Source organism: Neurospora tetraspora (assembly GCF_033439725.1).
Source record: "Neurospora tetraspora strain CBS 560.94 chromosome Unknown B0H65scaffold_3, whole genome shotgun sequence".
In the NCBI taxonomy this organism is placed as follows: domain Eukaryota; kingdom Fungi; phylum Ascomycota; class Sordariomycetes; order Sordariales; family Sordariaceae; genus Neurospora; species Neurospora tetraspora.
In genome coordinates this window covers 1,111,377-1,132,721 of record NW_026944385.1, presented here as the reverse complement: position 1 = coordinate 1,132,721, position 21,345 = coordinate 1,111,377, and the positions used below count along the sequence as shown (strand labels likewise).

The window sequence follows — 21,345 nt, the reverse complement described above, 5'->3', positions numbered from 1 at the left end:
TTATCTCACGGGGGAGTGGGATAAACGAGCGTGAAGAGCACTTTCTCCAGGTCTTCGATCACCTGTCGGCTGAGGTTGTGCTTGATCCGCTCCGGTTCCATGATGGTGGCGAACATCTCACGGCAGGTCGAGCGGACGATGAGCTCGAGGCGCTCAGGGGGCTTGAATTGAGAGTTCAGGGTGGGATCGGCGTTTCTGAGAGTAACGTCCACGACTATGGCCATGGACAGAAGGTCGGTCGACTTGGCTAGGTCTTCAATTTGCTGGATTCCTGTGTTTTGGAGGGGAGTTTGTTAGCTTTTGTTTGCGGGAGGTGTGATGGTCTGGGGTTTCTGGCGTTATGCGGTAGGAGGCGTCACGGTATTGCTTGAGGTTTGTGCTGCGTATCTTGGGTCGGGATGGATGGTGGGCCAGGGTATTTCGACAAGGAGCGTGCATTCAAGGTTTGCATTGGCGACAATGGGCATCTGGGCCATGGGGATTGGGCTTCAGGTACTTGGGTAGAATCCACGTACCACAATTCATGATAGTTCCGGCACCTGCTGAAAATCGAGACGCCTTGTTAGCAGAAAGACGGAGGAGTATGCCAGTTAAATGAAACGCTTCGTACTTTGAGTAAATGGCGTGAAATCGGTCCAAACGTTCAGAGGCGCCTGTTGTCGAAATTTGGTGTCGGTCTTGAAGGCTGTGTACATTAGGCGGTTCAGTCTGTCTGGTTTGATCAGATCCTTAGCTGCTGTACTATTAGCAATTGCGTACGCTTGAAGTGTGACAGACATGCCATCACCTACCGTGTACGATGGCTCTTTCAGGCATCCCAGGCCAGTCCATCTGCGGACTGAGCAAGTCGATGCCTTCGTGATTCATGACCATATCCCTCTCTGATTGTATGTAGAACCACAATCTGTGGCTGGGCAAGCGAAGGTATTCGCTGACAAGTAACTCCCGATTGCGTTGGCGAATCCCTTCGTCTATTCCGTTGGACCATGAGTCAATCTTTATCCTCAAGATTTTCATCCTTACGACTTGATCAATGTCCTTCTCTATGGTATCATATGACCCGCCTAAATCAGGACATCATCAGCGACTTTCTAAAGTTCTTGCAGCTTGGTGCCATACCTAGCAGTTCGTAGTCGTCCAGAAAGGAGGCGTCAGCTTCCGATAAGCCCCGTGTCAGTGCATGTAGTTCCTTGATTGACTTGAAGAAAGCCTCGTCATCCGGCTTTCTCTCATCATTCACCAATGCCTTTTTGTATTCGCGATGTCGTTCCAGGTGCCGAAGCCGAATCTTCTCATGATCCTGGAGTGTTGGTGGAAGGGTAGGCATTACCCATAATGCAGCCTTCTCCGAGCCCAGAGAACGTGACACTGCTTCCAGCTTCTTGAGTGTCTTGAGACGATCTTCCTTATCTTCACCCGTCAATATCTTCCCAATCTCAAGAGGAGGAGCAGTCAAATACCACTCCAGTGTCCTTGCGAATGCCTGCTTAGAATTGTAAACAAGACTGGTGCAGCGTAGACAATTGTCGAGAAAGATTGAGTTGATGATGTTGACATGTTGGCTTTCGATCGGGAAGAAGGGAAAGCGGAACTTATCGTCCTTTCCTCGCCGTCCATCATAACCCTCTTGAAAGACCAGGCGGCCATTCACAATCTCGCTGTAACTGTTTTCTGCCTTGCGTACAGGCAGATCAGCCAAGATGCCGTTGACGGGGCCATAAGGATCCAAAACCAAAGACCTAGTGTAATCCCTCTGCTCTTTGATTGCGGGAGATTGGTCTTCAAGTGGTTGAGGTAGGATCAAAGAGCGAAGAACGACCATAATCTTTGGGGATACCGGCGCAAAGGTATGGAGTTCCACGTAGCCAAGGGCCCCTTCCTTGTTCGACTTGATGTCTCGGGCATATTTGTTCGGCCCTTCATGCACCGAGTAGCTATTGTCGGCAAGGATGAACTCGTTCTCCGCTTCAGATGGTACGCACAAAGCCATGTAGCAACCTTGAACATGCGTAAAAAACCACATGGCATCGTCTTGATACATCTTCTTGGGAAGCTCACGTACCCAGTTCAACTCCGGGTCCATGTCAAGCTCGATGATTGTTTTGATATTATGTAACCAGACCTGCATAGGGGTTTGAAATTGCGGATGTTCGTCCATGTACTCCCGAAGGAGTTCCCGGTCGTTCTCAGAATATGCGTCTGGTCTTTCGTGGAAGAAGCGGGTATGAAACCGATGACTGCGGTACTTCATGAGGAAGAGAAACTTGCGAATCAAGTTTCGCTCGTCCCGGGAGAGAACAACTCCACCCTCTTTCGCTTCATATGCCTTTGTGATCTTGGTGAAGATGTGTGCTGCCTGGGCCTCCAGTTTGGAGAGCAACTTCTCGACATGTCTTTGCTCCCCGTTGGGCTTCGTGAAGTCGTCGTACATGTTGATCTGCCCCAAAATCCTGGAAACGGGCTTCTCGGTGAAGACGGCAGCCTCCTGGGTTAGGTCGAGGCTGCTGATTACCAGGTCTCCTGGAAACATGCCCTTCTCATACTTGGGCTTCGGAGTTCCTTTGGGTCCTTTGGGCGCTTTGGGGACCCTGTGGGCAAAGTTCTTGAGAAGGAACTGGGGGACAAAGTGTTGGTACTGTCCATTCGATGCGGCGGGTGCCATGACGTTAGGCTTGGGGTGTGACATGGTGTGATGAGAGGTGTTGTTATTCTTGAAAGCGACGTCGAGGTGGGAGGAGCTTTGACTTGGGAAGAAAGTGTGTAGCGAATGTGTGTCGTTACCGATTTCTTTTGTGAAAAGCCAGGTCGTCCATGGGGATATATATAACGAGCTCAGCCACGGCCGTCCTCGATAGAATCGTGGGAGTGACATTCCAAAGCACCAGAGACCCATTCGTGAGGCCGTGAGGCCTACAGCAGCGGGGTTGGTTTTGTAGGCCCCCTGTCTTGTAGGCCCCCAAAAGAAGAAAGACTGCGCTGATTGGCAGCTTGAAAATCGTCCTACCAGTCAATTCGTTCGCATTTTACAAACGGCACGCGAATTGGGCTCAGCTGCTTGAGTTGGTGATTTGTATGCCTCCATTGCGTGCAATCAAAGGGTCTGGCCGACAGGAGACGTCGCCGTCAAGCACCACCAACGTGGGAGGATTTTCGGACTGAACGAGTCGTCACTTGACAGGCCGTAAGCGGGCTAGCTTTGTAGACCTCTAAGGGGAAGAGTGGGGGAGATGACATGATGATTCTTCGCACGCAGACGTATCAAATTGCGCCGTCTGTCGCAGTCCTGTCACGCAGAATGTATTCGCAGCAGTCAAAAGTAACAGAACCTTCTCATATATTCTGGCAGGTGCGGAGGGCTCTAGCAATAATACCTCGCTTTGTGCTCAAGCTTTCGGTCGATCTTTTCGGGTCCCAGATAGTCGATATTATATCGTAGATGCAGGGTTTGACGTGCGGCAAGGAATTGTGGATTTGTAAGACTGAAGGAATGAAGAAAGGAGGCCTCGCCATGCGAGGAACCCGCCCTGAAGAAGTACCAAGTTGAAGAAATTACGGAAGTTGACTCTTCCCTTTCAGAATCTTTTGTCAATAACAATCTTCCCCGAGTCAGTCGTACCGCAGATGTTGAGTGTCTTTCTCCTTTGAAATCTTCTTACGCTAGTACAATTCGGAACGGTTCTCATACTTGGGCTACTTCAAGCCTTCGACTTTCAGCCTTCAACGCTCAAACTCATTTCTGGATTTTCCTAACCGAAGAAACCCGAGGTTGAAGAAGCCGCGGAAGCCCTTCTCCTTCGGAATTTTATTAGAATGCCTATACAGTTCAAAACGGTTTTCCTACTTAAGCTATCGGATTAGCCCGTGACTGCCCAGGTTGCCCAGTCATGGCTAAGTTCAATCGATGACTGGTGCAAGCTGCTAGGCCGCTGCTGGTGAGATAGCGGCAGGCAGCCGTCGCTGGCCAGCAGGCAAGTAGGGCTCTTCACGACCCTACTCATTCCTATCCCACGCACAGTCAGAGTTAGCTTCGTAGGACAATAACGAATTGTTGTACACTATACCTAAGGACGCCCTGCACTGTCTCGGAGGAGGGACTGGAGAGCATGCCGACGATGGCAAGCCGGAGTTAAATGGTCAGAGGCCGTAACGTTCACGGCGTTGATCGCTGAGAGGAGAGCTTTGAAGGCTCGCGGCCAAGCTTTACATGGAAGGGGGGTTTGATGTCACAGCACTGGCGGCCAGGTCTGACAGTTTGGCTGAATAGGACGAAAGGGGCATGTACAATAAGATCAAGAGACGGTCGTAGAATAGCTGAAGGTAAAGACTATTAGGTGCTGTTCGGTAAAGCCAAAAGGTTCACAACAAGTATGTGGATGAAGACTAGTCTCGGTGATAAAGATTAATTGACTACTGTCAGGTTACCTAAGGCCTAAAGCTCCTAGCTCTTTTATATTCCCCATAGGTCTGAGGCTATCCATGGTTCATTAGCGGCTCACTCTCTCTTGAACTCACCAACTGAGCTAGCTCACGACGTAAGCCTGGCCCACCTTGTGAGCCGTCTGTGCTCCGTAAGCCTCCTGTCCAATACTATGGAGTCCACCTTCCTTAGGTCGCACATGTCCAGCCTCCTGTGGCTGGGAAGTCACGGTGGCTTGATTGACCTGTGGGGACTGCTTAGTTCGTGACAGTTACCCGTCTTTCTATTTCCTTCTCCCTTCTACAATTAAAATAATAAAATCAACCGCCCTTTCTATCGCCTTTCTTCCCCCTCTATATAATCTCTACAGCTTTCCAATGGCCTCATCATAAGCTACTATAATAGGTCTGTAGAGCTAGTCTAGATCTCCTGCGGGGGTTCCAATGTTTACACTTTCATCTTCGCCTAAGGGAAAAAGGATCTTCCTAATCTTCTGACAAAGCGATTTAACAATGTTCAACGACTCTGGAAACTCCTTTAAAATCTCTTCAAACCCACCGGATATATCGCCTTGTTTATTCAAAGCAATCTGACTGAAACTTCCGACCTCCCATCGTTGAAGAAAGCTCTCCTTAGGTGCCTTCTCGTTCTTTCTGGAAAATCCGTTACTCCATGATTGACGCACACACATCCAAAGCAGGACATAGAAAAACGATTCGAGGTCGTGACGGTATGTGTGGTTGATGTTGCGCAATACTTCGATCGCCATGAACTGGATCGTGCCAGTTATTTGTCGCGCTCCGCTTGGGCCGCTATTTCGTGCTTTAGCCATGTCAAGGTCGATCAGCATGCCCTTGAAGCCATCTGCTGTTTCAGGGTCCGTGGTGATGATGTTGTTTGGAGAGATATCGCGGTGGAGAATATTGCCAGTAACGAAGAGAGATCCAAAGACGAGCGTGCCGGTGTACTCCGGGAGCGTACCGTATTTCGGGTGAGGTAGCTGGTGATCGGCCCATCGTCGAGAGGACGTACTGTTCTATCCCCTGTCAGCACCTTGCGTTGGCGGCCACGGCCGCGCTTGATGCCGCTTACAGTAAAATCGCGTTTCGGTCGGTCTCCGAGACACTTAGACACGCTCAATCTTTCAGCAATAGATGGCGAGGACCAATTGCGATGGAGAGCCTCTTCCGGGAATTCTAGCCACGGCTATAATCGATACTATCTCAACGGAATGACGCGCCGCCTAATACAGGCAGGTTACGGCAGGAAGATAAAGGAGGTAGGTCAAGGCAGACAAGTGAAAAGTCGGGCACGTGTATACTCTAAGTGGAGTTGCAGGCTGCCGGCTTCGGATCCTTAGAGCTGTGGTTGGCTCGTCGAACGCCGCCCACTCTGCAGGCATCTCCCTATTTCGCAGCCCTGACCAGCTCCCCCGTATGCAGCTCTTAGCCAATCGACAAGAGCTGCCTCATATCCTGGTGCCTGAATGTGACGGTCTGATCTACCCACTCAGCGGCGGCGTTTATTATTACTGGTAGGAGCGACATTTGCAAGCCTTTGTATCGGTCCGGACCGACAAAAAGGCTTGACACCCTTGTCGCTAAATTCTTTGCTTCACTCTTTTCATATCACGGGGCAAGGCGAAGGGTAGGGGGTAGGTTGGATATGCGTAGTTGTACGAGGAGAGAAAGGGAGGGAGGAGTGTGTGCGGTCTGGTGATATAGGGTAGGGCTGTGCCAGGCACAGTCACAGGTAATCCTGTGACATTTCACGTCAACACCATCTCCGCATCTTCCCACTACATACAACCATCGTCCTTTCTTCTGTTTTTAATTCTAGCCGTTTCAAAATGGAGGCGCTTAAGAGCAAAATTGAATCAATCAAACTCCAAACCCAACACCTTTGCAATTTTGCTGAAACTAATTTGCAAAAATCCACTCCCTCTTCTTCCTCCACGCAAACCGACGTCATCTCTAGCGCCATCCAACAAGTTCTTGAGGTATTGAATCGCATCGACAACAAGCTCAACGAATTAACAACCACATCCTCAATATCCTCAATATCCCTACCATCGATATCATACCCAAGCAACACCGTCGGTACTCATCCTATTCCAAATCTTGTTTGTCCAGAAGACGGGTTCTACGGTCTGTCCCATGGCAACCTCAAAAAGCTTTCCCATGGGCCCCCCACCAAGAAACGGAAATTAAACGCCACCTTTCTACTACATAGCAAAAGGCAGAATTTTGGTCAGTCTCGAGATATTAGCAATGTTGTCAGCAATAGCGATACTAAAGGGAGGGACTATGAAGAAAACGAAGAGCAGGACGAGGAGGAGGACCAGGAGCAGGACGAGGAGCAGGACGAGGAGCAGGACCAAGGGCAAGACAAGTACCAAGAGCATGGTAACAACGAGAACGGCAATCAGAACAGCGACAATGACACTGACGCCGCTATCAGTGTCGGTTGCAGTGATACCCAAATCAAAGTTGACAGCAACACAAAGGATACTAATACCGATACCGATATCGAATTAGGTCGTCAACTCGCAAGCCTAACGATAGACAATGGTGCGATCTTGCGATTCATGTCAATCGTATACGCTTGGGACAGTGCGGACGTCACATTGAAAAGCTCGTTCGCCTCGAGAAAGCCTACGGACGAGTTGTCAACTGCTAGGCACTACGATAATCTACGACGAAAAGCACAAAATCTCAGTATTTTGTACACCGTTTTGGGCATGTCAGCCAGTTTTCGGCTTTCCAAAGTCATGAAAGAAAATCAACATCGACATCGAGCAAGCGGAAGTTGTATATCAGCTGTGTTAGCAGGTCGTGGCATCGAAGACACTCCTAAAGCGCGGAAGGCATTCGCGACGGAAATATCTGAGGCTCGGAAGATCATGAAGATGGTAGAAGGATACGATGGGCTTCTCTGCTTTTTACCCCTTGGGTTTGGTAGTGGGTTCACGTTAAGAGCTTTGACGAGGTTATCGAACAAAGACCTCGAGACCTTCCGTGCCACCATTGCTCGGTATAAAAGCCTAATGTTGTTGAGTGAGGTGGGCAATGAGTTTCTACTCTCTGTTTGGGGTGAAGGAGAGTTCAAAGAAAGATTGTTCCAAAGGAGACAGCTTGGCGAACTGCAAAACCTACCCAACGAAGACCTCATTAAGTTTCTGACACCCATTCAGCCCGAGGATGGTATATAGGGTAGTCTCATAAGGCTGGACATTACGTTCAAAATAAGCAGTATCAACCGTAGCTGTATTATTATTTTTTTCTGCCAGTTTTTATTCTCGATCAAGTCCCCCGTGGTACAGATAGCGGGACTCGGATCCCGAACACGCAAATCAGCACTGCGAATCTTGTACGATAGGTGCCATAAACACCATCGTGCACGTAATTGATCCATAGAATCGCGTAATGAAAAGATGCCAAGGATGTGCTTGGTTGTGGTCGCCTTCTAGTAGAATAAATCCAACTCCGATAACTCTGACGTTCGCTTCGGAAGCTGATAGTCCGTTTATTGAAGTGTCGGGTGCTCCATAAGATATTGAATATTCCCCTTCTAACTCGTTTCCTACGCAGGCACAATAGATAAGTTGGGACAGGTTCCCTGTCCCAAGCTGAGAAATGGCGTTTGCTCGTTCTTTTCTCGAATCTCTTTAATCAATCAATCCTTCGAGAGGTACGGAAATCTAGCCGATAGTGATTGGGGGGAGCTGTTTTTCTTGACATGGCGGTAAGAACCCTAACCCTAGTTCCGGCTGAGCCGGAACTAGGGTTAGGATTACTCAACCGCAAAGAAGAAAAGGATGTTACCCCACAAAACAAGCACGCCGGGCTTGATAACTATACTCTATATCTCAAACATTGATACGGCCTGCAAGCGAGAAAAGCCAGCAGCCAGAGAACGCTAAAGAAGGCCCTCTGTTTGTCTAAAACAACACCGACAACGAGTCACAGCTTGTCGAATGGCTCAAAATTGAGTTTCCCAACCTCTCCACGACCCAAATCAACTCCATCCTCGCCGCCCACCCCAATAGCAGCCCAACTAACCGCGCCGGCCCCTTCTTTGAAATGAACGGTCTTTCCGGCGCCAACGCGCTGAACATGTCTGGAGGTGCCAACGGCCAACAGCAGCGCGGCTACAACATCTACGCCGAAGCTACTTTTGTCTGCCCAGCCTACTCATTGGCGGGCGTTAGATTTTACCGAGCGACGAATAGTCGGACCAAGGAAGTAGGGCAAGGCAGGCAGATGAAAGAGGCAGCCAAATGCAGGCAGGTTACGGCAGGAAGATGAAGGAGGTAGGTCAAGGCAGACAAGTGAAAAGTCGGGCACGTGCATATTCTAAGTGGAGTTGTAGGCTGCCGGCTTCGGATCCAAGAGCTGTGGTTGGTTCGTCGCTCTCAACGCTACCCCCGTTTCGCAGCCTGCAGCTCTCTCAAGCCAATCGACAAGAGCTGCCCCACATCCTGGTGCCTGAATGGGACGGTCGGATCTACCCGTAGCTTCTAAAAGGGTGTTGGGATGTTGCCGCTAATATTGGTACAGGACGCGTAGAAGTTATACCCAACCTGGCTAATCCTTATCTTATCATACAAGGCTGCACAAGTCGCAGTAGTCGAGCCTCGTCATGGCCGTTACACTCATTGTGAAAAGGCGGGCGGTGTAAGCTAAGCCGCACGCTCTAAAACTTTTTTGAAACGTAGTATGGGGTTTCTATAGTGAACTCAAAAGCCTGCCCTGATGAGCACCTGTACCAACACCGCTGTCACGAGCGACGTGGTCACGAGAGACAAGCTTAACACGTTGATTCCAGGTCTATACTAGAATCACAAGATAAAGAAGAAAAGAGAAAAACGTGCAAAGGTGTGGGCAGGGTCTGGGGTTTTGACCCAGAGCCTTGTGCGGCCAGTGCGGTGGATCCTCCACGTGCACGCAGCAGTTCCAGTGCTGACCATCCCAGACCCTGTCCGCCAGTGCCGTAACAACCGCAAGGATGGAATTCATGTCAAGTGGGTGTAAGTGGACGACGGTAGATCAGATACAGATAGATTTGTCCCCAGCACCCAGTACCCGTCTCCATGTCCATGGACCGGATATGCTTGTCCGCGTCAACCTCCCGAGACCCCAGAGCAGGACGAGGAGCAGGACGAGGAGTTAGGGTTGTTCGATATCATTTAAACAGTTTGTTCCTGACCATTGTTCCTTCCACAATCCTAGAGACATAGATGACAGCGCCTTCCTGCGCTGACGCCGAGATTATGAAGAGACGGGCGCCTTCCTGTCATGCTGTTATCCGACTCTTATTTGGACCTTCCTCTCGACACAAATTTTCTCACCAAGATGACCGAGGCGGGACAAGAAACGCCAAAGACAGTCAAGCAATGGGCTAACAAAGAGGTTTGAGACTGGAGACCGACCATTGATGCCGCCAAAACTTATTGAGGGCACTCGAATTAAGGTCACGGAGTAGTTTTTCTAGAACTCCAACTAGGAACCATCCCCACAGTTTCATAAGCCATGGCATGCACCGGCGGGTACCCCGCTGCCGTATAATCAGCAAACTGACTCCCCATACTAACAGTGGTAGGATTGCCGTAGGGGTTGGGAGCTGAGGCGTAAGTGGCTGTGGCAGGGAAATACTGTTTATGACTAGTCAGCGGCGAGGTTGATGGTGACCGTAAGTGTAACCACGGCCATATTGGGCCAGAAGAGAACCTTCCGCTGAGCTGGGGAGGCCGCTGACACCAACAGCCCCAGGGTATTGGCCGTGGTGAATGGAGGCAGAGCTCATAGTACTTCGGTTGGCATAGAGTCGGTCATCATCGACAAAGTAGCCGAAGGCAGAAGAGACCCAGGATAGCGTTGAATCTCCTCTGCAGGAAATCATTCGCTACTACGTTGAGCTTGTTCATACCTCTGGAACACCACTTGCTTCACTTTTTCCATCCCGCGCACCTTTGGGAGTTGACTGCCGTTGAGACGTTCTTTGGTTGTTGATCTAAGGGGAATACATTCCAGTTTTGCTATATCGCTATAACCGGTATTTGCCGGCTACGGGGCCGAATATATGAATGGGGCCAAGTATTGAATGACATGCTCAAGTGCGCCAGCCAGGCTCTATATAGAGGCCTGGTTGGAGCGCACAGGGCGCGTGGCCACGTGATGTCCTGGCTGGCCATGCCTTGACAGGCATCAAGTGTGACCACTGGTCACAGGCTAATCCTGTGACAGCTAGGGATAAGAGCACTGGTGTGCCTTGCCAGGGCCAGGCACGTGCACGAACACGTGCAACACATGCTGGTGACTGTCTCTAGACCAGTTGCCAGCATAGGGGTGGTCATAGGCTAGTCCTGTGATACCAATCTGATTTACAGCGCTATTCGGTATACCGTCTCCAACGGCGATGTCGCTCCCTTCGTTGGTCACAACGCCATTCTTCGTTGGTCTGCCACCCAGCAAGTCTCGTACGAGGATGAAGATGGCTACGAGAAGTTCTGGTCCGAGAGTCACGTGTCGGAGGATTTCGACATGGCTCTACGACTGCAGTGTAACGACTACATTATCCATCTTGCCGCGTGGGCTGGTGATGGCTTCAAGGAGGGCGTGTCGCTTACCGTTTACGACGAGCTGGTACGATGGGAGAAGTATGCTTACGGCTGCAACGAACTTCTCTTCCACCCGATCCGCAAATAGATCTACAAGGGCCCCTTTACGCCCCTCTTCCGTCGCTTCCTCTTTTCGAGAATCCGCCTGACTTCCAAGATTACCATCATCTCGTACACTGGAACCTACTACGCCATTGGGGCGGCCTGGATCTTGACATCGTGCAATTACTTCCTTATGGGATGGTTCAACGGATACCTAGACAAGTACTATATTGATTCGTGGCAGGTCTGGTTCTCCATCATCCTAGTCTTCAATGGTCTTGGCAACGTCGCCTGAGCTTTCATGCGATACCGTGCCGGCAAAAGCAACATCGCTACCTCCATGGTGGAGAACTTCAAATGGACCATGATGCTGGCTATCATCTTGGGCGGCCTGTCCTTTCACGTGTCACAGGCCTTGCTGGCCCACATGTTTGAGATTGATATGATGTGGGGCGCTACCATTAAGGAGGCTGAGTTCTCTAATTTCTGGATCGAGGTGCCTAAGGTGGTGAAGAAGGTATGTTTGTCTTTCTTTTGGGGCCACTGCAAGTTGAGGTGGTTCAGTCCCAGGGACCACAGACTGGAGTGCATGTAGGTAAGGAGCATAGGTGTGGCGATGATTTTGACCTCTTAGGTCCACAAGATGGTCGCGAGAGGAGAGAAATACTTCTAATGACGAAGTTGGACAATTGAACACGTGTAAGGGAAAAGCAGCCTCGACGCGTGTGCTTTGAAGTTATTTGTTCAAAGCCGTTTAGTAGTTGGTTCCCAGCACTGCAGGTGGAGCCACAAGTGACAAATAGGCAGTTAACAGAAACTGTAAAATGGGCAAGGTAAACAGATGGTGAATTACCACTCTCTGTCTCCGTCGCACCGCCCGAGCCAAAAACTTGCTGACAGGCTTCAGAAACACCCTGCCTCCTCCCCATACTAAGTGTTGCTCGAGCTTTTCAGTCACTATCGGCTCCCGATTCATAAGCACTTGTTGGTGCAAAGGGTGGGGCGATACCGGACGCCCGGCTAGCCAGAGCAGATGGCGAATGGAGTGTAGCCGGGAGAGATCGAATTCGCGGGCGATAAAAGAGGGCGAAGGGCCTTTGTAAAGCGATTCGAGGTCGTCGATTGCTTCATGAGGGCGGATGTTGCGGTGCGAGACTGGGAAGAAGTGTGTGTAGGATAGTGAGGAGGGAGGGTTGGTAGTGGAATGGATGGTGGAATGGGTGGTAAAGGAGAGGGGAAAGAGGGCTGTTTTGAAAGAAGTTGATGATACTTGATAGGATGGACTGTTAGTGCTCGGCGAGGATATGGACGTCAAGTGGAAGTGAATGATGAGGATGGCAATTAGTAGGACGTACTGTTCTGTATGTCATTTGGATTTGAGATTTGGAACTGTCGGAGGATGTTATCCGGTTTGGACTTAATGGGGGATTTTGGTCCATGTCCGGCTCAGGAGCTATCACGTTTATGGTGACAATGATCGTGCTCGCGGCGTTGGTATTTCGTGCCGTTTCCCGTCTTCAGTCGGTGGTAGCTACGTCGATGTAGTTGCACCAGAACTCCAACTGCGCGGCTGATGCTTTCATAAAAGTAAGAAAACACACAGATAGAGCGCAACACCAAAAGAAAAATAAAATGATCTCCTTCAAACACCCTCCATTACCCGCGCAACAGGACCTCCAGCCCATTAAAGTTTAATTCATTGCCTAAAGCCCATCGCGCTATCATTTCAGCTGCAGCAGCAGATGCCCCATAGGGCACAACCAATCCTCCAAGTCTCAAATCGCTAACCTACTGGCGTCGTTGGTGGGCCAACCAAAAGTGTACCTAGCCGCCGAGCTAGTCTCGATGGTCGGATGCACCCAATCAAAGGCTCCAGCCTAGCACATGAGCCAAGTCAACACTAGGCACCAAACCCCTCATATCTAACCCCTCAGATCGAGATATCGACTTTTAACACCAAGCATTTGGGCCTCTGCCTACGAGAAGCGATCGGTATCAAATACTTCATCTACGTTATCAAACATTTTATGTACGCTATTAAACACAAAGGCCAAAGCAATATCCACTTGGGAGTAACCCCGCTAACGTTTGTTAAAGGGCAATACGCAATATCCGCCGTACGGGTAATACTAGTACCATTCTCAGTCGTGGCCGTACAAGCTCCTCTCCCGGTAGCCGAACCTTGATTACCATGGACGTTACTGAAGGCATGTCTTCGGCGGTATGGACCACTGTCTTATGTCTTTTTGTCTGTGTGACCGCCGCTCGGCTTTGGTTCTATGCGCCAGCGGGTTCCGGTACCGCACCGTCGTCTCCAGCGAAGCCTGCTTCAGATTCTATACGAGTCACGCAGCGAGGCGTCCATCTCAATCAAGTCTACAAGGACAATGGAGACACCGACATTGACATCATTGCTATCCATGGCCTCGACACGAAGTCGCCGGATACGTGGACATGGCTGGATCGGCGGAATCCCAACGTTCCCGTCAATTGGCTAGCCGATTTGCTCCGGTTCGACGTAGAAAAGGCACGTATCTTTACATTGGACTGGCCTGCCGACCTACTTCAACCGTCAGATTTAATCCCGAAGCATGATGGCGAGATCGTTACGCTCCTAATTGATGGCATCAACAGAGAACTCTTGGCAAAGAACAAGACAAGAGACAGACCGATCCTCTTTATCGCTTCTTGTCTTGGGGGGATCATCTTAATGAGGGCTCTCACAACCGCCGCCGATCATGAATGCACCACGAGCTGTTATTGCCTCAGGAAAGCAACACGTGGCATTATCTTCCTCGCTACCCCGTTCCGAGGGACTTCGTTCCAAGAGGTAGCTCACTGGGCAGATCCAGGTCTGACCGCATGGGCATTAATCCGCGACCGAAAAGTGAGCAAGCTACTCGATAGTGTGAAAGGATCGACCTTTGATCTTGAAGCACTCGTACGCAAGTTCACACGAGTCTGTCAGCATCCGAACCGGCCCTTTCTAGTATTCAACTTTTATGAACTCGGAATGACGAGTCTGTGGCGCAAGATATTCCCTTGGTTACCTACTTTGTTCTTCAAAGGAAAACCGGTAAGAAATCCTAAAGTACTAGTGTCCCCCGCGCTATAACTAATGCTTGCCAGCTGGTTGGGAGGTCCTCAGCAACACTAGACATCGTCTTAGAGCCACTACCACTCGATCGGACCCATGGTCTGATGAACAAGTTCGGCAGCCGTGACTGCAAAGATTACCAGAAGGTTGCTGAAAAAATTAAAGAGTTTATTGGAGAGATCCGTAAAGGAACGCCCCTCGCGCAAGCAGATGCCTGGATACGTGAGAAGTGCTATACTGAGGATAGGCTCAAGATTGAGCGGCTCTCAGGCACGAAACTGCCGATGGATCAGTGTTACATCAATCTCTCCATTATAGAGCGGACCGGCGAAGATAAAGACCGTTCGAAAAAGAAATCAGAAGAAGAGTCGGTGTCGCAATCTTCCCCGTTTTCACTCACCGCTCGATTGAAAGTGGAAACGCCAAATGCAACAATTCAAGTCGATTTACCATCGCTCTTCAAGGAACGCGAAGAACCTGACGGTCGCAAGATACAACCAAGACGAATATTGATTCGAGGACGCGCTGGAGTAGGGAAGACTACTCTGTGTAAGAAGATTGTCTATTCGTTTATGCGTGGCGAATGGCCCAAATGGACTGAATTATTCGACCGTGTACTCTGGGTACCTCTGCGGAATCTGAAGCTGGAAGACAGACGCCGGGCTGATTACCGCTTTACCGACCTCTTTATTCATGAATATTTCTCCATGTCGAATTGCAGAGAGGACCTTGCCCAAGCATTATACAACACATTGCTCGATGCACCGGAGAAGAGGAGCAGGACTTTATTTCTCCTTGATGGCCTAGACGAGGTATCGCAAGGCTTGGGCGAAGGTGGTATGTCTAGCTTCCTTGATGTGTTGCTAGATCAGCCGAACGTCATCATCACCTCCCGGCCGTACGGCAAGCCTCTGGCTGGTCTGGCTGGCCTGCATCTCGAATTGGAAACGATCGGGTTCTATCCAAACCAAGTGGAGGCTTATATCAACAAGGTTTTCACCGAATACTCAGACACAGCTGTCCGCGTTCAGTCATTCCTAAAAGCTCGCAGCCTTCTTCAAGGCCTTATGCGGATCCCAATCCAGCTAGATGCGCTTTGTTTCGCCTGGAATGGAAGTATTAATTCCAGCTCGGAACTTAACACTATGACGAATGTTTATCAAGCCATCGATCAAAGTCTATGGAGAAAGGATATCCTACGGTTAGGCAAGAAGCACGACAACGAGCTAGTGGAAGCAGCTTACATCCAAGAGTCTGGTTGGACCGAAATTGAAAATCTCGTTTCAACTGAGATTTTGTTTCTAGAGATCCTTGCTTTTACTGGGTTGCAGAAAGCTACAATTGAATTCGACTCAAGACATATCGACCAAATATTGCACCACTTTGCCGACATCTTACCCGGTTTCTTACCCAGTAAGACCATGCCGCACCTCTCCTTTCTCCGAACATCAGATTTCTTGATGAAAACCAGCCACCGAACCTATCACTTTCTACATCTGACCTACCAAGAGTACTTTGCGGCTAGGTATTTTGTACGGCAATGGAAGGCTAACAAGCGCCTCCAATACCTGGAACTCAATGGTCAGAAGAATGAAAATACAACTCCCATCGAGGTTATCCAGTTTCTTCGCGAGAACAAATACACAGTCCGTTACGACACCCTATGGCGCTTTGTTGCCGGCTTGCTTGATGCCGAGGGCAAGGCAGAGAAGTTCTTCCAAGCGATCGAGGATGAACCGCATGATTTGTTAGGTCCTACACACCAACGGCTGGTTATGCATTGTTTGAGCGAAGTGTCGACGGAGATGTCACTGCGAAAGAGGCTGGAAGTCGAGCTAAAAAAGTGGCTACTTTTTGAATACAAATTCAGAGGCAAAACACGTCTAGCAAGCGAGGTGGAATTTCCAGAGTCAGCTTTGTTGGACACCATGCAGGAAGTAGGGATCGATGAAAAGATCAGAATTCTTGAGTCGGTAGCAAAATGACCAACAATCCCGCCACCCATCGCCAATCTAATAGCTTCTGAGCTAGGAGAAGGCGAATCTACAGCTTGGAAGACGGATATCTTGCATGCGTTGCAAGCCCAGTCCAGCTTATCCGACAAGCTCCTTACGGCTGTAGTAGCACGTTTAGGAGACGAGAATGGGGATGTTAGAAAGGCTGCCTCATATGTCTTGAAAGCCCAGTCCAGCTTATCCGACAAGCTCCTTACGGCTGTAATAGCACGTCTAGAAGACGAGGACTGGAGTGTTAGATGGGCTGCCTTACATGTCTTGCAAGCCCAGTCCAGCTTATCCGACGAGCTCTTTACGGCTGTAGTAGCACGTCTAGAAGACGAGGACTGGAGTGTTAGAGAGGCTGCCTTACGTGTCTTGCAAGCCCAGTCCAACTTATCCGACGAGCTCCTTACGGCCCTAGCATTGTTACTGGAATCCGAACGTGTAGGCGACTTAGCAGAGGCTCTATTAAGAAGATATAAGGAATTTTACACTACCCTTCTTAATGGGCCGTTTGTTGAACCATTATTCAAAGTTCTCTTGCGAGGTAGCTTTGATGAGCAGTGGAGTTGGTATGTTATAGATAAGAAATCTTGCGTTAACATGCCAGAATGGGTCAGAAGTACTAGCATTGATGATGGAAAGAAGTTTATGGACATGGTGATAAGAGCAAGGCAAGGGATTTGTCACGAACTTAAGCGAGCTCGCGGGACAACCAGGTCCCCGGGTACACAAGCCGCCGAAAGAGGCTAGGCTGTACGACTATAAGCAAGGATAGGCTCACGAGCAAGGCAGGCTCACGGTCAGAACGAGTGAGCCAGGCTCACGAAGTGAGCCAAACGCACAAGCCATGAAAGTGAGCCACCACTATGATGGTGAACCAGGCTCACCAAGCCCCGAGAAGAACATCAGGAGCATACAGTATAAAGGGACGACTGGAGAACTCAGATTATCAGATAGTTCTGCAGTAGTCAACAGATCACCATCACTGAGACTAGTATACCGCTGCTATACTTGTTGTGAACCCTTTGGCTTCACCGAACGTCTTCTGATAGTATTATCCTTCAGCTATCCCACTTAGGCAGATCAGACTGCCGTTCGTCACATCTTGTCTGCTCACTGCCCGTGGTTGCTCACCGTGAGCGCCTGCTCACTAGTGAGCACCTCTGTGCGCCTTTCGGTCCAATCCCCGCCTGGGGTTACACTACCCGTGTACTCGCTTAAGTTCGTAACAACTCGCCTGCCCAAATATCTTAGGTTCTTACGCTTTATAGTGTTGGCGGGGACGTTTTAATTGCGAGAAGGACGGCTCCCAACCCATCGTCCTCCGAGCGTAGCTGAGGGATGTTGCAGTAAGAGCAAAGGAAATAATAGTTGAGTATTTTCATCGTCGGTGTGATGGCAGTGGCAGACCACTACACTAACTAGGCCATGTTCCTGCAAAAGGATACAAGTAACCGAAGCTGGCAATTCGGTCGCTCAAGTGGTCTTATATAGTTGCGATGGCAGTCAAGAGGCACAGCTGCAAGGCTGCCGTCACAGTTAACCTTTGGCCAAGTTAAGTATAGTTTACTTCAAAAACATAGAAACGATTTTCCCGCTGCCGGCCGTCGTGGAGTGTTTCAGATACTTAAGAGCTGTCACAGGGTTAGACCTCTGTGACTGTCGCACGTGATTGTTACCATAGCTTACCGCTATGTGCCATTCATATGCTTGTGCAGGCTGCAGCCGCTTCTGAGACTGCTGCAGCCTGATTGGCCAAGTCCTCCCAGCCCACGCGGCTGGGACCCATACTTAAGGCCAGTCCTCTGCGCACAGCTTGCGAATGTTCCCTTTCTCCTTCGTGCAATTACGCATATCTACATCTACACTCTACCCTTTGCCCGTGATAACCTCACCTGTCTTTTGACCCATGCATTCCACCCTTCCTCCTAATAATACGAGCCATCAGACTGGCAAGCCGAGCAAGGGAAGGAAACCGTCCTGCCAGGCGTGTAGGTCGATACCGAAGTGCAGGGACTTAGCTTGCACCCTTTGAGCTGGACCAAGGTGCGGTACGAGTGCTTGACGACGTGTCCGCACGGGTAGGTGACTTCTCCTTCGAGCCAGATGGCGCACATTGTTGGTTTGGACTGGAGGTTTTGGTAAGAGATGTGTTGTGTGGGGTATGTTTCTCCTTTTTCTTGACACCGGTAGTGAATTGGGAAAGATACTGCAGATATATCTGCGGAAGATTTGTGTCTGATTTTCGTCCTGAGTTCCATGTCCGGGCCTCCTTGTTTGACCCAATAGATGTCATCGCTTCCTTGATCCTCCGGAAGCATCACTTGTTGCAGGTTTGTGACTTCAGTCTAATTCACTAAGTGCTTCGTGAAGCTCCAACCGTCATGTGCTATCACAGAAATTCAGGCAGAGAATATTCCTTCAGATCCTCTTCCAACGGTGCTACCACATGACCATACACGAGTCTCCTGAACTCATCGCCGTCAAGGTTTGGCTTCGGTGGGGGGAACTTGCACTTGATGCATCATTCAACAGCGCGCTTGTAATTTGGGCTACCTTTAGTCTCGAGCCTGCCAAGCAATGTTATTGCAGTTTCGTAATCGGAGAAGAATGATCCCAGCGTCGACGGGCCATGCTGTTTGGTATGGGACTCGCGGAAGGTATCGAAAGGTGTTCCGAGCATGATCTCGATGAGGATGATTCCCAGGGATAGCATACCCTGGTTCTGGTGTATGCCCGCAAGACCTTGTGGCGATCGGGCATCGAGTTGCATTGGATCCGATGGCTCGGGAAGCTGTTTGATGACGAAGGCTTCTTGAAAGTGTGTCGTGCCATTGCATCGGATGAGAAAGATGTCCTTGGTTGTCACCTTGCTTGTCAGCCAAGGGGTCCCTGCCAGTTGAAGGACGCTGGATGCCAGGATGTAGGCAAGTCGTAGCCTGTCCTCGTCGTAGAAATGAGAAGGGGCAGTGAGCTTATCGGTCAGTACTTCATAGAGGGATACAAATGAACATTTGCCAGAGCCATCGGACGGACGTAGACGACCAAGTGCATAGAGACCGTATCTTTCCATTCCCGTGGTATCAGTTGCCGTTGGCCCGGTAATATGGCCGCAACATCTGCTTCCTTGTAGGTTTGGCAGCTGTCGTAGGGTTTCACAAAGGTCCACGATTATGTCTTCGTTTGAAGCTTCCGGTTTCGTGCTGGTAACCTCAAGGGTCAAAGTCTGAGTGGAGGACCTTGATGACGATGTCACCTCCACCTCTCGAGATGAGCGAGACAGCAGGCCATGCCTCTTAGTTGTTGGCTTCTCCGAGAAGGAGAACCCAACGGTTTTCCGGGCCCGCTTTGTTGGATGCTCAGGTTCCACAAGCGCAGTCGGCTGCTGGCAAGTGGAAACTTGACATTGCGGAAGTCGACTGGAAGGTTTGACCATAAAAGAAGACCATACCTGTCGATCGAGCTTTTCGTGTGCGATGTCCTGATCGGATACCGCAAGCTTCATCGACAAGTTCCTGACCACAGTTTTATCCTCATCGTCCGGTATGACGCTGGTGTGGGGAGGTGATGATAGCTTCAGCCCCAGAAGGTGAGAAGTAGGACACTGGCAGGCACACATTGCTGTACATAGAGCATGATAGATACCGCCTGATAGGGAACTCATGAGACGATACAACCTTCCGTTGGATCGTTTGTTCCGCTCCGGTTCCAAATCTGAGTTCTGGGAGGTCAATGCCTCTAGGCTTGAAACTCCATCCCGTATGCGAGTCAGCAGTTCCAGATACACCGACTTGTTGAGAGCGAATAATAGTCTCTTCAGCTCCTTTCTGAAACTAACCCCTTGTTTTTCCGGTCGAAGCTAATGTACGGTTGTTATTAGCAGGATCTCCTATAGCAATCGATCATCTTTGCTTCTTTTTTCGATACCTAAACTGCTAGGGGCTCTCATACCTGACCATCCGGACCTATATTCAACTTCTCTTGCAACTCTTCAAGGGCGCGACTCATATCTTTGACATTCTCTTCGAAGATGGGTGCTGCTCTCCATAGCCTTCGCCGGATCTTGTGATAAATCTCTGGATTCTCTGCTTCCTTCCAAAGGGGTCCGAATGGATTCTCGATCATCTGCTCAATAATGGGCGGTTGAGCTATGCCCATGAGAAGCTTCTCACAAACGTTTTGAAGCTTCACATGCTCTGTTTTTAGTCCTGTCTTCAGGATTCTGAGCTCCCGTTTGTAGAATAGCCATTGTTGTATTGCCCCGGCACCTTTGGCATAGCCTTACGTGGTCCAACCAAGTTGATAAGATCGAGATTATCACGATTTGGTGACCAAGGGAAGTAGTTCCTGTTTAAGTCAAGACGAGAGTTGTACGCCCGGGCGGCCAAGCTCTGGCGTTTGTTGGAACGAAGCCTTGGCATTCCGGGCGCTACAACCATAACGACAAGGGCTTTTGCGATAGTTTCGCTGCTGGGAGCAGATGATTGTGCGTTCCATCTCTAATAGAGAAAGTAGAGATCAACGAAGAAACTTGGTAGTGACCGCACACTCCTTTCATAGGTGAGCCGACAAGTGGATTTAGAATGAGCGATATGGGTACAATATTTGCATGCGGTCGTTATGTGAAATTATGAAAATCATTGAGAATAGTCTATTATTACGTGTATAAACCCCAAAACCTCTAAAATCGTATAATCATCTCTCCCCACCGTGCAGCGGCTCCCTGTGAGGGTACTGGGGGCTCGTTTCTACTGTACCGCGTCCCGGTATTTGCCCGGCCAGACCTGGCTGCGTTTGTGCCATACCAAAGGCACCGACACCGCCACCGGTGTCTGGATGCAACCCTGAGCTTGACCCGATCCGCATGCCCCCCGGTCTCGTCGTTGCCCACATGTAAAGGGGCTCAGCGAATTGCTTCCTGCTAGTCGGCGTCGCGCTGAGTGCCCTCATGAAAACATCGAGCAGATAGAGAAGCAGAAAGAGAAGAAGAGACAAATACTTATATCGGAGGGAAGCAGACCAAGCAAGGATGAGGGGCAAGGGTGAGTGCAAGGCAAGGAACTCAGCAGGGCTGTGGGCAGGTGTGGAAGCAGGCAGGCGGGGGGCAGGGCAAGGCAAACAAACCTGACCTGAGAACAGGACCTGAATCCTGGGAGCCGGCCCGTCACCA

The 21,345-nt window shown here is 49.9% G+C and overlaps 7 protein-coding genes across 7 annotated transcripts; 4 read left to right on the top strand and 3 right to left on the bottom strand.

Annotated features, from left to right (window-relative positions):
* Positions 1–5: 5 nt before the first annotated feature.
* On the bottom strand, positions 6–2,686 carry B0H65DRAFT_424610 (uncharacterized protein; the record flags this gene model as incomplete). Its single annotated transcript, XM_062824519.1, has 3 exons — positions 6–271; positions 792–1,064; positions 1,120–2,686. 3 exons carry the CDS (start codon positions 2,684–2,686, stop codon positions 6–8), a joined length of 2,106 nt encoding a protein of 701 aa, XP_062682714.1.
* Positions 2,687–4,832: 2,146 nt separating this feature from the next.
* Positions 4,833–5,360, bottom strand: B0H65DRAFT_422317 (kinase-like domain-containing protein; the record flags this gene model as incomplete). Its single annotated transcript, XM_062824397.1, has 1 exon — positions 4,833–5,360. A coding segment is annotated over one exon (528 nt), but the record flags the coding sequence as incomplete, so codon positions are not given.
* Positions 5,361–6,246: 886 nt separating this feature from the next.
* Positions 6,247–7,855, top strand: B0H65DRAFT_152041 (uncharacterized protein). The gene has a single exon (XM_062821087.1). The coding sequence runs from the start codon at positions 6,267–6,269 to the stop codon at positions 7,626–7,628; it is 1,362 nt and encodes a 453-aa protein (XP_062682712.1). The 5' UTR covers positions 6,247–6,266; the 3' UTR covers positions 7,629–7,855.
* A 300-nt stretch (positions 7,856–8,155) lies between these two features.
* Positions 8,156–8,908, top strand: B0H65DRAFT_441236 (uncharacterized protein; the record flags this gene model as incomplete). Its single annotated transcript, XM_062825513.1, has 4 exons — positions 8,156–8,161; positions 8,386–8,622; positions 8,649–8,729; positions 8,789–8,908. 4 exons carry the CDS (start codon positions 8,156–8,158, stop codon positions 8,906–8,908), a joined length of 444 nt encoding a protein of 147 aa, XP_062682711.1.
* A 2,051-nt stretch (positions 8,909–10,959) lies between these two features.
* Positions 10,960–12,623, top strand: B0H65DRAFT_507678 (uncharacterized protein; the record flags this gene model as incomplete). Its single annotated transcript, XM_062828159.1, has 4 exons — positions 10,960–11,061; positions 11,125–11,353; positions 11,375–11,599; positions 12,532–12,623. The coding sequence occupies 4 exons, from the start codon at positions 10,960–10,962 to the stop codon at positions 12,621–12,623; spliced, it is 648 nt and encodes a 215-aa protein (XP_062682710.1).
* A 348-nt stretch (positions 12,624–12,971) lies between these two features.
* B0H65DRAFT_587565 (uncharacterized protein) lies at positions 12,972–16,801 on the top strand (the record flags this gene model as incomplete). The annotated part of the gene is made up of 5 exons (XM_062830981.1): positions 12,972–13,107; positions 13,176–14,154; positions 14,208–16,148; positions 16,203–16,616; positions 16,793–16,801. Coding segments are annotated over exons 1-5 (3,345 nt in total). The 5' UTR covers positions 12,972–13,105.
* A 1,784-nt stretch (positions 16,802–18,585) lies between these two features.
* B0H65DRAFT_570645 (uncharacterized protein) lies at positions 18,586–20,614 on the bottom strand (the record flags this gene model as incomplete). The annotated part of the gene is given in 3 exon segments (XM_062830455.1): positions 18,586–20,034; positions 20,127–20,443; positions 20,461–20,614. The coding sequence occupies 3 exon segments, from the start codon at positions 20,612–20,614 to the stop codon at positions 18,700–18,702; spliced, it is 1,806 nt and encodes a 601-aa protein (XP_062682708.1). The 3' UTR covers positions 18,586–18,699.
* Between the last annotated feature and the right edge of the window lie 731 nt (positions 20,615–21,345).

Coding starts and splice junctions, on each gene's coding strand:
- B0H65DRAFT_152041 (XM_062821087.1), top strand. CDS start 6,267: ATGGAGGCGCTTAAGAGCAAAATTGAATCAATCAAACTCCAAACCCAA.